The sequence below is a fragment of the Pteropus medius genome, unplaced genomic scaffold, assembly GCF_902729225.1.
Source record: "Pteropus medius unplaced genomic scaffold, Ma_sr-lr_union100, whole genome shotgun sequence".
Classification (NCBI taxonomy): domain Eukaryota; kingdom Metazoa; phylum Chordata; class Mammalia; order Chiroptera; family Pteropodidae; genus Pteropus; species Pteropus medius.
In genome coordinates this window covers 5,049,645-5,064,691 of record NW_024343732.1, presented here as the reverse complement: position 1 = coordinate 5,064,691, position 15,047 = coordinate 5,049,645, and the positions used below count along the sequence as shown (strand labels likewise).

The 15,047-nt window shown below is 54.4% G+C and overlaps 1 protein-coding gene across 1 annotated transcript in view; it reads left to right on the top strand.

Annotated features, from left to right (window-relative positions):
* Positions 1-12,537, top strand: part of PEBP4 (phosphatidylethanolamine binding protein 4) — a 221,391-nt gene extending 208,854 nt beyond the window's left edge. Inside the window, exons 6-7 of the mRNA XM_039868112.1 lie at positions 1,321-1,434; positions 12,386-12,537. Of these exons, the coding sequence (XP_039724046.1) occupies positions 1,321-1,434; positions 12,386-12,537 (266 nt within the window). The remainder of the gene's footprint in view (positions 1-1,320; positions 1,435-12,385) is intronic.
* The last annotated feature ends 2,510 nt before the right edge of the window (positions 12,538-15,047 follow it).

The window sequence follows — 15,047 nt, the reverse complement described above, 5'->3', positions numbered from 1 at the left end:
ACCACCAACCTTGCTGAAGCTGGCCCAGCCCCATCTACCCTCTACCCAGCATGCACGGGAAGAGACACTCCGGCACCTACCTACGCTCATAGTCTTTCTCAGCACTAGCCATGTTTGTGAAAAAACATTGTTTTACCCACATTTACACACACACTGGCAAAGACCCTCCAAAACAGCCTCCGCACGCACATACAGCTGCTCTGCCAACACCTGCCCCTGCCCCTGCCCCAGTGTAGACCCCAAGTCGTATAAACTCACGTGGCTCTTGGCACACCTTATGCTATTCTTATTCTGAAACACACACACACACACACACCGCATGCCTTTGCACTTTTACACCTGATGCAATCCAAGAATTCCCCTGGCTGCGGGCACAATGGAGGCCCACCATGGCCGGAAGTGCACCATGAGGAACACTCCAAATGCTCCAAGCAGCAAGGGGCTCTTGTCCAATGATCAGGAGAGGAAGGTGGCCGTAAAGTACCAATACTCCCTCCATCAGCATCCTCGTTGCAAACACTCCATCCCCGCCCACTCCCAGGAAGAGTCTTGGCTCCTTGGAGAGGGAGATGAAGAGGGCGAGGGGAGGAGGAAGATGCACAGCAGCCTTGGAAGGAAGCCCAGCTGGAACGGCCCAGTCTGGCCTGCAGAACCCCAGGGCCCTGCATAGACTTGGGGGAAGGATAGAGATGTCCTCATCCTACTTTTTCCCCAGAGAGCGAAAGGGAGGGAGATGGGCCTTCTCCGCCGGAAGAGCCTGAGTTGGCTCCCATTGCCCCAAGCACCCAGGTTCTACAGCTTCCATGATCAAACCTTTGAACCGAGTCCCACTCACCCCCTTAACCACTTCCAGATCCTCCGGATCCGGCCAAGAAATTGGCTTCTTTGGAGATTGAGTTCATAAGGAAATGCTGAAAAAGTAAATAAAAATCCACTGCCAAACACACTCAGAGGAAGATAGGTTTCTCTTGAGGCAGGAAATCCATCAGGATAGACTAAAGCAAAAAGAGGACAACACCCACGGGCCCAGAAAGGCCAGGGTGCCTGCCAGCGCCAAGACCTTCAGCCAGACCACATCTCTTCCTCCCCCCGTCACGAACCCCCCACAATGTGCTTCTTAGGTGAAGTACTGAGGAGGAGATCCTGCCAAAGACATATCCTAATGGTTTACAATGGGTGAGCCCCCATCTGGGACCCCAGGAGGGTTAGCAGGGGCCACGAAAGGCACAAATGATTCTCTTTTCCTTCTGCCCAGAGAAGCCAGGATCTCCTGGGTCTTATGGCATGTGGAGCCCACCTCTCTCCCTTTTCTGCCCATAGCCTACCAGCCTCCCTCCCCACCAGCACAAAGTGGCTTCCACCGCTACCAGTTCTTCGTCTATCTTCAAGAAAGAAAGAACATCTCTCTCCTTCACAAAGAAAACAAAACTCGAGGTAAGGCCTTCCCATCCTTCAAAGCCGAGGTGAATTCTGGGATTGGTCGGATGCTTCATGCATTAATGGAGAAGTCAGAACCTTGACCCCTACCCATGAACCTTGAAGACTAAGCTTAAAGGGTGGTGTTTCTTGGAATTAAAGTAGAACGAGTGTCCGAAAGGAGATGTTGCCATCAAATATGGTCTCTCTGCAGAAGTAAGTCCCAGAGACCAAAATAGAAGCTTTAGCTGAGTAGAGGGTCTACAAGGCAAGGTCCCAAAGTGGGTAACTGGAGCCAAGATAAGAAGCATCTCCCCGCACAGCCTCGAATGGCATGTGCAGGCAGCTACCCCACAGCAATTCTGCGGGTAATTGTACCCTATAATTGAGTCTGATCTGGGCAAGAGGGCCCTGGAATGCCACCCTGCCGGTCTGTCTTCATCGGTCGTTAATTGTTCTGTCTGCCCAGTGCCACCTCAGTGGTAGGGCAAAGACTTCCCCAGCCATGGCCCCTCCACCAGCTTCTCTGAGCAACCTTCCTGGCACTCTGGATGGACCCACCCCGCTGGTAGCCTCCTAATGGCTAACTCAGCCTACTTGACCTCAGTTCTCCTCTCCCCAGAGCCGGGGGCTGGGGGTGGGGTGGGAAGAACCATAGACACTTGGCCACTGCAATGCCGCAGGTGACTCATCTGACCCTGTGTGAGCCGCGGCCCTTCTCTGAGCCTTAGATTTCCCCTCTGGAAAATGGGAAATAAAATAACTCCCCCATTTTAGAGAGAAGAAAATAATGTGGAACACACAAATACAAACTTGAGAGTACAAAGACTCCACTCCCCAGGCTGCAGGAGGGTGAATGGGTAGGTGGTTGTCATCAGCCATTTCCTCTCACCCAGTGACCCTAACCAACTTCTACCCACTGATAAACCAGAGAAGGCTTTGTTACAAGTCTGCTGCCTGAGGCCCCAGAGGAGAGGAGCTCAGAGCCCAGAAATGCTCTGGCTGAGAGGGAGAGCCCTTCAGGTGTGCTGTGCAGAGGCCACCAATCACAGAAGGCTCCAGCCGCCCTGGAAACAGAGTTGGTGCAACCTTTCCACTGGTGAACCCTCTCCAGGTGCCCTCGGCAACTTGCCAAATCTGTAAGTTGGCTTCAAGGGCCTTGCCAAAGACATACTTTCAAGTTTGGATACAAAGGAAGGTGGGAAAGAAATATGCATCTTGCCCAGGCCAAGATCAATTCCTTCAGGTCCCTGGATCCCCATCTCACCTAAAGCGTCCTGAAGCCACTTTCCGCCAGCACAGGCACTGCGATTTCTAGGGCTGGGAACTAGCACCTGAGCCCGCCATGCTCCCCCACGCGTGGAAGTCTCAGGGGGTAAAGCAGGACCTCTGAGTGCCACATTAGACATCAGGGTCCCAGTGCCATGCCCTGGGCGAGATAAGACTCACTCTCCTGAAGGAGCTTCCGGTGGATCAAAAGCGTTCTGAGGGCAGGCTGGAGGGGGAAGAAGAGAGCATTAGGTGCCACCAAGAGGAACAGTGAAGAGGGCAAAGGAGGAAGGAGTAGGCGCGTGTGCCAAAGACATTCCCACCCCTGCTGTGCCTGGGTCCTGAAGTTCGATCCCAGCCCACCCTCCAGAAAACAGAGTGGCCTGTGTGCCCTTCCTGCGATACTGGCAGCAGGCAGGGAAGCTAAAAACCTATTGGGCCTGAAACCCATTAATAGTCCCTTTGGATTTTTGCCAACGCCAAGGTTTCTTATGCACCCCCACCGCCACCCACCTTTCATCTACATGAACACTTAGGAACTGGACTTGCCTCTGGGCAGAGTCCCTTTGGCTCCCATGCTATTTTATTTGCCTACAGAAACGGAGGCAGGAAAATTATCCTCCCAAATAAAGCTCCGCCCAGGGTACCGGTCTCACCATGTGATGCCTTCCACCGGCCTAGCACTGTACCAGGGGCTTTGGAGAGGACAAAGACGGCACCGGGAATGTTCTCTGCCCTCAAGGGGCTTACAGTCTACTTCGGAAACACTTAAATAACAGTGCAGAGCAGCTTATAATTAAGCACTTAAGTGCATGTTTCTGGCTATAAGGACAGCTGGAGAGCTCGTGGACTTAGGGCAGTCCCATCCCTGCCTAGGCTCCTCTTCCCTCCAAGACACAGGCCCTCTTCAGCCAGGAAGGGTAGGAAGGTACCTTACCGCAGGGTGAGGAAACCTGGATTCCAGTCTCTAGCTAGTAATTTGGCCTTTGGGCAAATCAACTAACCTCCTGAGCCTGTTTCCTCATCTAGAAAATAAAGGGTTGGACCTAGATGATCTACAAATCTATATATATATGGCCCTGGGGCTACTTCGAGCAGGTGGGAGATGGGATGGGCCCTGGAGGAGGAGATTTGAATCCTCGAATGAAGGAGAGAGGGAGCTCTGGGCTGAGAAATCGCAGATGCGAAGATGTAAAAAGAAATAAAAAATGAGAAGGAGCACCTCTCGCCAGAGGGCGGGGATGGTGGGGAAAGGAGAAAATGGAGAAAGGCTGTGGAGGTTCCGGAAACCCAAGCAGAGCCACGACGCAGGCGGCTCCCATGGACAGCTGCTAGATGTTGCCCATGGGAGAAGTAACGTAAAAAAACGTCCTTAGAGCTGACTAAACTGACGTGGTGGTCAGAACTAACCAGAGTGAGAGGCACGGAGATGTGTGATACAGATAAACCCAGGGGAGACTGCAAAAGCAGAGCGGCCCTCGCACATCAGAACCGCAAAGGTCTGGCACTCTCTGAAGCGCCTGCGCAAGAGCTTGGGGGACTCGTGGAGCCCCAGGCTGGATCATGCCTTCGGAGGCCAGAGCATGAAGCCCTGGCAATGAGCTCAGGCACCGGGGCTGGCCTTAGTCTCGTTTTCTTTCCATGGGAAGGTATCTGCGGAGGGAGTGGGGTGTGCTGGGGTATGACCAGTGTAAGCAGCCAGTGTGTCCCCGCTATGAGCAGACAGGAACAGCTTCTAGAGATTGGAGGGGAAAGGTCAGTATGCAGGAGTCAAGTGGAAGGCATCCACGGAGGATGGCCAACTTGACCCAGTCCTGTTGGGTCACTTCCCTTCCTGGGACTTAGGTGTGAATGACAGTTTTAGGAAGAGAAGGGAATGCGAGAGTATTCTAGTTGAATTTATATCACTGGAGGGAGGGGGCATTGCTCAGATCCGGGGGCTAAAATTCTCTCTAGGATTCCTCTTTGTGCTGTGACACCCGGACAGCACACATGGGGTCAGCAAATGGGAGATGCTGACCTTGGACCAGCCACCTCACGTCCCTGAGCCTCAATTTCTGCATCATCAAGACAAAGAGTTGGGCTAATTGGTCAACACCGAGTGGCCCTGAACAGATTTGTTCCCAGCTTACCAAGCTCTCCCCATGTCCGAGCTGTGCCAGACAGATGCGGGGAGCAGGTGATGAGGCTTGACTCACCCAGCCACCCCCACGCACTGCTGGGTGGAGGCCTTCGATCAGTTACTGGGCTGCCAGGACCACAGCGAGGGCCCTGGGAGGGAATTCGGAATGATCTTGCTTCTGGTTTACAATGCCCTGCCTTCCCGCCCTGCTCCTCCTGCCTGTTCACAGCTCTTCCTGTCCACACCATATTCCCCACCACCCTTGGCATGAATGTCCTCCCAGTTCATTCCAACAATGCTGGGAGCCGTGCGTTCGAGGCAACATTGTAGGAGCCGTGGGCACAGCAGTGAGCCACATGGACCGAGTCCCTGCCCCGTGGATGTATGTGTCACCCGGGAAAGCTCCCACAGAGAGAGGAGGGGGGTATGTACATAGCTCAAGCATGACCGCATCCCGAATGGAGAACGCTGAAGCTCCCAGAGCCTGAACTGGGGCCCTCTGACAAGCACTGTCCCAGTGTCAGAGACATTTCCCCCAAAGGCCACAGTTCACCTTCCCAAATTGGGAGCTGGCATTATCTTGGGCCTGTAACACACTGGACCTGCCCCCTCTGCTTCTGCGTTAACTCCCCTCCCCTCCCCCCTCCCCCCTTGTCACCCCCCCCCCCCACTGCCCCCACCACCCTCCCTGCCCAAAGCCTAGAATCCGGCCTCTGGGCTCCTCTGTGAGTCACGATGGTTTCTCTGTGCATCTTCCTCACAGCAGCCTTGGATCTGGCATCTGGATTTCTAGATTCTAGGGGAACCAACAGGATGCACTGAGGGGGTCACGTTGGAAGGGAGCCCACACCGCGCACCCTCCCGTACCACACACTGCCAGACGCCCGTTAATTCCTGCTCTTGTATTCCCATCAACCTGCCCATCTTTCTCACCCAACAACTGGTTAGCTTCCGCCTGCCAACCTGGGCGTACCGTTTCACCCCTTCCCCAAACCCGGAGCAGCTTGCCCGCCCTCCATGAGGCGCCTCAGAACCACCCCGCCAGGCTGTCTGCTCTCGGCTGACCCCGCCTGCCCACTCCTGCTCCTCTCAGGCGCTCACGTGACATTTCGCTGTACATCCTCCGTCGCCTGCGTTTAGCTCCTTCGTATCAATCGTTCTTCACTCGCATGGCCCCGCTTCCTCCACGAGACTATAAATTCCTCGAGGAAAGAGATCACCTCTGTCTTATTTTTCCTTTTACCACCTTTCCCTCTGCTCAGCACACTGTGGACTTTCAATCAATGAGTATGTTTGTGTAAGGGACACACCCACACGTGCACATTCACAAGGCCCCACACACTGCCCGCTCCCACACCCCTACGTTCACAAACATGCCTCACCATCAGCTCCTTTAACACCTGAAAGACAGTCACCTCTGTGAGCACCGTGCCCACAAAGGACAGTTTCGGCATCCACATCCTCCCTGTCTCAACGCCTTGCCTCCGGGGGCACTTACACACTCAGCCTCTCCGCCAACCTGCCCTGTCCCTCCTGGGCCTTCCTCTCGATCCACCACTAACCACGCACGTGAGGTGGGCAGGACAGCAGACATCACCCCCCGGGCCAGCGAGGAAACCGGAGCCCAGAAAAGTGAGCGGCTTGATTGATTAAGGGTCCTCAGTCAATAGCAAGTTAATTTTCTACTGCCTTCTGGGGCAAAGCGTTTTGTACCTGTCACCAACTCCCCCACATTCCTTCCATCCCCACCCAGACCACCCGATTTCTGGGCCCTGGTGTGGAGACGGAGAGGAAGCGAGTCCATCCTGCTGCCCTGGGCGTCCTTGGCCAGCAGCAGCAACCACCCAAGGTGGTGCCCCCACATGCCCCGTCCCCGTGGCCGAGTGCTGTGTGGAGCTGTGGTTTGCGCTATGCCACACCTCAGCCACCTTGCCCAGAGGTGTCACGAGCCGGCCTCACGCTATTCTGGCGAGTGAGCCGGGGAAATCCCCTCTCTGCCCGAGAGATGATGTGCCACAGCTTGTTCCAGAAGCCTCTCCAAGGCCATGAGCACAAGATGGTGCCACCACGCCAGAAGACTTAACGGGTTATGGCAGGCTCCGGTCATGGGGGCGGCCTCGGTTGCCTGCAGAGAGACTGCTCCTTGCAAAATGGGACGGGAGGGGCAGAGAAGGGTCCTGCGGTTCTGGACTAGGCAGCCATAATCTGCTCCCCAGCACCACAGGAAGCTGAGTCGATCAGCTCTTGGGGAGCCACCCACCCACAGAGGTCAGAGAGGAGGGGTGGGCAGAGACTTGCCTCCCAGTGGGCTTTAAGTCTTGCTTTTGGCATCTAAAGGCCTGCAGGGCACCGTGGGTGATTGAGACAAGGGGTGCTATGTGAAAATGTTTGAAAGCACAGGCCAAGGGCATGAAGGCAGCATAGTTCCAAGCAACATCGACAGCAGGCGGCCTTGGTATGGAGGGACCAAGACTGGGGTGGGGGAGGAAATCCACCAGGCCTGGTGGCAATGAGGGAGAAGCAAGCAGCGTAGGTAAAGGTGGAGGGAAGTCCTGACTGGAAACCAGCCCCAGACACACGCACAGACAGACACAAACACGCACAGCCCACTGCAAAACAGCCCTCACTCCCCACCATGACCTCCCATGGTGGTTCACCTGGCCAGGCCCCAGAACCCCCCAGGAACCAGCCCCTGAGTCACTGTGTGGGCTTGTGTCAGGCAGCCCACTTCTGCCTCCGAAGGGCCTCACCCACCTGGCAGAGCGGGTAGGACTAGGGGCCTGGCAGCGGCCCAGACAGGGCCATCCTGGGCAACTCTCAGGCGGGCACCGTGGCTGGGAACTGCCTGCACATTCCACAGGCGCCTGGCAGCCCTTTGCAGGAACCAGGCCACAGTCAAGCCAAACATCAACCATCCAAAGCAACGTTGGACACATCATCAGGAAACCACAGATAATTCCCAAATTTCACCCCAAACTCCTGCCAGCCAACACTACCACCCAATATTGGAATCGATAACTGGGAGCTGAATTGACAGCTTTGAGTTCCCCTTCCTTTCGCTCTCTTCCCCATCCCTACCCCAGCCACGGGACTGAGGAAGGAGGGTGATCCACCCACTGGCTCATTCGGAACTGTACTTCTACTCCCCAATTTCCTGGGGTCTCCTCTCCAGAGCGGACAGGGTAACCCCTCCCCACCTCAGAACTCCCCTAGGATCCCCGTCTCCTCACTTCCCCCAAAATCAAAGTGGTCCCCTCTGCCCCCAGCCTCTCAAGCCCGCACGATCAGCCACTCAGCAAATATTCTCCAGGAGTAATTGGATGCGATGATACAAGGGCTTTTCAGCTCCTGAGTGGAAGTCTCTGGATGTCATTTAATGGCACAAAAAAATAAAAGGCTCCGGCCTCCCGCCCACCACCGCCAGGACATCATTAATCTCAGCAGAAAGGCATCAGCGCTCCTATCACAGCAGCCAGCCGAGAAGAGCCAGACAAATTACAGACCCAAGCCTGGCGCGCAGGGGGGCGGTTATTAGGCTGGCATTCAACTTCCGTTTTTTCTTCAGGGCCACCGTCCCCTGACAAGAAGCAGTGGTGCCCCTGTCTAGTGGGGGAGCAGGGGCAGGCCAGGGTAGAGGGTGGCTACCTTGGTTAGACACAGCTCACCTGCAGGGGGTGACAGGGTAGCTCCGAGCCAGGCAGCCCGGGTCCCAGCAGAGGCTCAAGCACCTCATACAGTGGCTCGGAGGAGGTGACCCCAAGGCTTGGAACCCCACCCCCTGTTCTCCAGCGCACCTGAATGGGGCCTGCTTCCCAGTGGAGGCTTCCAACCCCTACTTCCTGGGCTGAAAGGGGAACACTTCAGGGTCTACCGAGGACCAGATGACGGGTCAGGTGGGGAATGTCCGTTGGCTAGAACAAAATCGCAGGAAACACTCTCCTGTGCTGTTGGGAAGTCTTAAGAGTGGGCCTGCTAGAGGGACTCTGGGGGTGCTGCTAGGGGCGGGACCTCATCTGCAGGGTGGGGAGGTACGTTGTGCTGCTGGCCAAGGCCACCCCACAAAGGCCTAACTTCTTACTAGTCCAATATTAGTTGTTTTATATACTCATCAAGGTTTGGAGTGAAGCTGGACAAAGTAGCTGCCCGCTCCACACCTGGCAGACCCAGGAGGCAGCCGTCAGTACTGGAGGGCCTGGTCCCCAGGGTCTGAGATTCCCCTCAGCTCAGAGCTTCCACATTCTGGCAGAGAAGCTGTCTACCCCATTCTCCCGAGTCCTGCAAGGGAGGGGGCTGCTAGCCTAGCTGTAGCATCACTTTCTCCATCTCTTGGGTACCTCTGTAACCCTCATAGGCCCAAAGCAGCTGTCCACCCATGCGCTGAACCGCTCCTAAACAGTGGAAGCTGAGGGTGGAGAGAGCGACGGTCAAAATCTGCCCCAGAGCCATTCCCAAACATTGCAATCTCTGGAACTCAACGAGTCTCTGAAAGCTTGGAGCTCCTGTCCCAGTTCTTGAATACGGGGGTCATTCACCCCTCCAAGCCTCTGTGATTGTAGAGATCAGACACACAGCTGAGGCTCAGAAGCCCCTGATAGATTTAGATAAGGTTCTCTAACTCTCCCCTTGGCCCAATTCAAAAACATCTCTAACATCTAACATCTCTCATTGCTAACATCTTCCTTATCGGCACTGACCAATAGGTGAGAGGATTGCCTCTAGGAAGGCCTGAGTCTGGTTTTGCAGGATGAGAACCGTGTTTCTGGGGTCGTGTAGGGACTGACTGTCATCCACAGCAGCCCCATCCCGAGGAGCCCAGACCGCTATGTTCCAGTCACTGGGTGGCTCAAGAGACAAGCATCAGACACCCTTCTCCTTTCTCCCTCCAGATGGAGGCCTTTGAGGTGCACTCCCCACTCCTGCCCTGTCCCAGGAAGAGCCCATCCCGGGTGGGCCCAAGGTACAAGGGGAGTGGCTGGAGCACAGACAGCAGCACCTCCTTCTTCCTGTATGGCAGCAGCCTCCTTGCAGCTCATGGGACCAGCAGTGCCATACAGGATGGGGCTTTCCTCCACGCAGTGACCACGGAAGCCACAGCCTTCAAGCTCCCCATCTCTCTCCACACATGCCTAAGGGCCTGAGTCACCCCCCTTCCTTCTAGAACTTGCAAAGGGTCAGTTCCTCTTGCCCTTTGTGGCAGGAAACGGGGGGGGGGGGGGGGAGTGTAAGGAGTCACGGCCAAGCCAGGGGAGGAGGCAGCGGGAGGCTAGGAGCTGGCAGCACTGTTCCTGCTCTCCTGAGGGACACAGAGGCTTGTCTGAGGAGCTGCCCAAAAAGCCCAAGGAACCACAGGGTTGTCAGAAATGGGGCCGGGAAGGAGCTGTGAGGCCCCCAAGGCCTTTCAAGCTCCAAGAAGAGAAGTCATCTGAGCTAGGGGAGGGCACACTGCCGGAGAGGGGAGTGAGGTCTCCCTCAGGGCGCAGGGGATTTCTTTCCGCCACTTGCCCTGATCTCGTGATGAGTTTCAATTCCCTCCTTGCTACCGGGTTCCTTCCTGTCCTACTCGGTGGGGAAGGCCCCCTTGGCCCCCTTGGCCCCATGCCTGCCACACACCAGTTCACCCAGAGCCGTTCCTCTGGCATGGGCACACATACACACACACACGCACGCACGCATGCATGGGGCCACAAGCATCTACACATGCACACACCTATGCATGCACATGCACACACTTTCCCAGAGTCATGCAGAGGCCATAGCCAGGCCTTTTCAGCCAGCCAGGCTCTGTGCAGAGGCCATAGCCAGGCCTCCTAAGAGAAGACCCCGCAGTGTCTGGCACACCCTCTCAGCCCAGCAGCGGCCTATCGGAGAGGACAGTCTCTCAGGGCCAGGCCACCCTTCCTCCAAGAGAACTCCTGAAACTCCTGTTCTCCAGCCCAATCTGAGCGTGCAGTCACCGAGCTAGACAGAATTTGAGGGAACCTGCAGAGGCCCATTTCCCCACCTCTCCCCTAAGAAGCAACCTCACCAGAACCCCATCTGTGCACTGAGGATAGAAATAGTCTCATCTTATGAGGATTAATTGAATGAATATGCGTGGAGTTCCTTAACTGTGCCCCGCATATAGGAAGAACTATATCAATGTGTTAATGCTATATATATATTCTTTTTGCATTAGCATTATTATTTTGTTTCTTTGGATTAAAAATTGTCCTCCCCTTGAGAACACCTTTGAAATGCAAACTGCCTCTTGAGGGAGGGATAGTAAGTGGAGTACAGGATACTCACTGGACCTGCCTTCGTGGTGGTGGGTGCAGACAGGGGACCACAGGCAGGTAAACAGGCGGCTCTGATGACATTTCCAGGTTGCCAGCCACTCACCCTGTTCTCTCTTGTCCTTCATCAGTCTAGGCTGTGCCCGCCGCTGCCCAGCTCTGCTTCAGCCAAGGTCTTCGCTGTGCACTCCCTCAACCCAGAGAGGGTTGCTAGATTTAGGCAAAGAAGATTAAAACAAAAAAAAAAAAAACAAAAAAAAAACAGGATGCCCAGTTATACTTGAATTTCAGATAAACAAGGAATAATTTGTTAGTGTACGTATGCTCCACGCAATATGTGGAACACACTTACACGAACAAATTATTTGTCGTTTATCTGAAATTCCAGTTGAACTGAGTGTCCCTACTTTATCTGGCAATCATCCACTGAGGGTGCCCGAAGCTCAGGGTTTGGGAAACGAGAGCGTGGGAATATGCCTCTGACCACTTCCCTCGGCCTCTCCCCAGTGCCCCGGGCTGTGCCCTCCTTCCCCTGCTACTAGGCCTGTTCACACTTGCCCCAGAAGATGTACCTTCTCCGCTGCTCCTGTGTTTTCTCTCCCTAAGGAGGCCCCTCTGACCTGGGCACCGACTGGGCTTCTCCAGGCCCCAGCCTGGGGACGTCGTGCCCACACTCAACTCCCCTCCAGGATCCAGGTGCCCAAGGGCAGCGGGAAGAGGCCCCAGGCAAATGCCCTGCCCCTTGACTTCTGCCACAGCCAGGGAAGGAACCCTATTGCAAGGGGTCTCTGATACGATGAGGTTTCTGGGGAGGAGGTTGAACGAATGACAGACACTTCTGCCAATCTCAGCCCCAGGAGGTGGGGTGAAGAGGTTTGAAGAAAAGAAGCACTGAGTTCTCATCTATGGGGTCAGAAGAGCCTGCAGGAGAAGGGGGTGGGTGGAGGGAGTGGGCAGACCACCTGATTGGGCATTTACTTTCTGCATGTGGATGAAAAGGCAGAGTTATGCTAAATAAAGGGCGGTGGGGAGAGGGAGCAAAGGCCAATCTTGACTCAGTGCAGACTTTCAGTCCCCATTGTCTTCTGGGGAGCAGCCCCTTCCCAGCTGCTCTACTAACATCCAGGGGTGTCCCTGCAGCTAAGAGCCACAGGCACCCCCAGGTACTCTGTCCCCCTCAGCCCAATGGCCAAACTCATCACCTACTATCCCCGCTCCTCCAGAGCTGGCTTCCCTGTCAATCCTGCCAGCTCTCAAGTCCAGAGTTCACTCTCACTGCCTCCCCGTGGTCTGTTTGTCCTCCCAGGCTCTTGGAAAATGGACAGATTTCTGAACCGCTTCCGCCTGAGGGAACCTGAAGCAAGCACCCAGTTCATGACCCAAAATTACCAGGACTCGCCAGATTTCCAGGATCCTGGAAGAGAAAGCAATAAGCCCAAGAGCAGACTCAAGCAGTGATAACAGCCTGCCAGAACTCAGGCCTCACCTTGCAGGTGTGTGTCCACGTTGCCCACCACCAACAGTCTGGGTATGGAAACCTGTCTAGGTATGAAACCCCTTCTCTTCCAAATTAAAAAAAAAAAAAATCATCCAGGGCTCACTGGTTGGACGTTTTGCTTCCTAGCCTGTCCTCCTTCAAACACCACGGAGAGGAAGTCAATTGATGTTCAGCACTGGGGCCTGTAAATGGAAATTGGGGGGGGACATGGGGTGGGATAGATGAACAGGCAAGAGATGGCAATCCCAGCCCCAAACTGTCACTGAGGCACTGGGTGACCTTGAGCAAATCACTCAACCTCTCTGAAGTTCTTCCTCAGTTGTGAAATTGAGGTAGGAAGAAGAGGTAGGGGCAGCTGGTTTATACCGTGGGCCTTTCCAGCTCCAACATTCATTCAACCAGTGTCGGCAAGTACTATGTGCCTGACCTTCTGCTAGGTGCTGGTGATCCACATGTGAACAGGACAGATGAAACAGGAGGCTTGCTTCATGGAACTTACAGCCCATGAGGGGAAGGGAAGATTAATCGATAACCACGAGAAAATTACAGCAAGCGTGACAAGTGTTCTGAAGGTGCAAAGGAGACCTACCTGCCTTGTGATGGAGGAGGGGGTGCAGGCAAGGCCTCTCCGAGGAAGTGATGCTTAACTTCGGGGCTGAAAAGTGGGGTAGAGGTTAATCGTGAGTGGGTCCAGGGATGGAGAGCATGCCAAAGAGCGTGAACACCACCAAGCTCCTGTGGCTAGCAGGGGCTTGCATGGCCTCTTCCAGGAAATGAAAGGCCAGTAGTGTAACCACCTGGGCAGATGAGCAAAGACTAGAACCTGTTAGGCCTTGCGACCACGCTGAAGGTTTGGATTGCGCCCTAAAAGCAATGGGAAATCATGGAATGATAAGTAGATTGGATAGAGGGAGAGAGGGGACATAATCTGACCGATGTTTTTAGAAAGCTGTGAAGAAATCCCTTGGTGTCTGCAAGGAAGGGATTTTCAACATCTACCTCCCTCGGGTGTCCTCTGCATATCTCTCGGCTTTCCCACCAAGGACCCCTTGGAGGCACCTCTTTGTTAAGGTCTCGTTCACAGCCTAAACCTTGTTTCCTCAACTTCCCCATCCCCAACTCCACTCCTCACAGTACCCCCAACTTCCGTTTAGTGTCCCTCTAAGAGTTATGACCCCCACCTGGGCTAGAATACAGCAATGCTGGTGACTCATGTGTGCAAAGTGCCTTGAGATCCCCAGATGAAAGGAGGCAGGCTGCAGATGAGCACCACGTTATTACCTTCTCAGAGCCAGGCCCCACATTAGCTGGAAGGCAGAGGGGCCTTGGCCAACCCCTCAGCCCAGCTGAGCACACTCTTAACTAGTTGGAAGGTTTTCATGTTGGGATCTGAAGAATGCAATGAGCTGGGAAATGGGGAGGGAATTAGACAAACTTCCCCCCTCCGTTGACAGATTCAGCTGCCCTCCTAGGTGACGGGTACCAAGTTCTGATTGTTGAGAAGGACCTCGATGCCAGCCCAGGCAGTAGGAACACCTTACTCCCTTCTACCCCACCAGACAAGCTTCCCAGCAGAGCTAAAAGAAGCAGCAAAAGGAAGTGTTCGTTTGCAGCGTCATGGAAGGCAGCCTCCGAAGGGACTTTCTGGGTGTATGTATGTGAACCTCTCAGTCCCCGCAGCCCCCACCCCACCAGGGCCAGAGTGTAATTGGCAGCTCCGGTCGGGGCCCAAGGCTGGGGATAAATAGCAGGTCAGCTTCCTAGAGCGGCCCCAGATCAAGACACATCCTCCCCTCTTCTGCTTTTAATTCCTTGTGGCTAGCGTGTTTATTTTGGGCAAGGAAAAAAAAATCGGATGTTTATCCTTCGAGGAAATTATCGGCTTGCTTTCCTTCCTTTTTTTTCCCCCCCTCCTTTCTTTTCGCCTGGTGTTTTGGTCTTTTAGTTCAGCTACAAGAGGGACCCCCACCCTCCTGGCCCCAAAATGTGAAAAAAGAACAAAGCCAGCCCAGGCTCTAGGCTGAAGCCAGCTCTGCCACACGGTCCCTGGAAGCCACAGAGGAGGAGGTCCCAGCGGGGGGGGAGGAGAAACCTAGAGGCCCAGAGACCTCGGGGAACCCCAGCCTTGACTCAGCTCTCTGTGTGCACAATATTTTGGGGCTCTTGTTCTTTTTACTACCTGCTCCAAGAAGAAATAGAATGCGTATGCAGATCGCTCAGAGATCTCTAATGAAGCAGCTAAGAAAAAATAAGGGAGCTTTACTGACCCCTCTACAGGGATAAGGAAGACTGATACTATTATGATCATCATCATTATCAGGTAACATTTGTTGAGCACCTTCTGCATACCAGGTACTGTGCCAAATGCCTAACATGGGGGCATCTCATTTAATGCATTTTTGCACAATTTCACAGCCCACCGAAGCCTTCATATGTATATTCTCATTCAGTTGTCATGACCTAATAATGT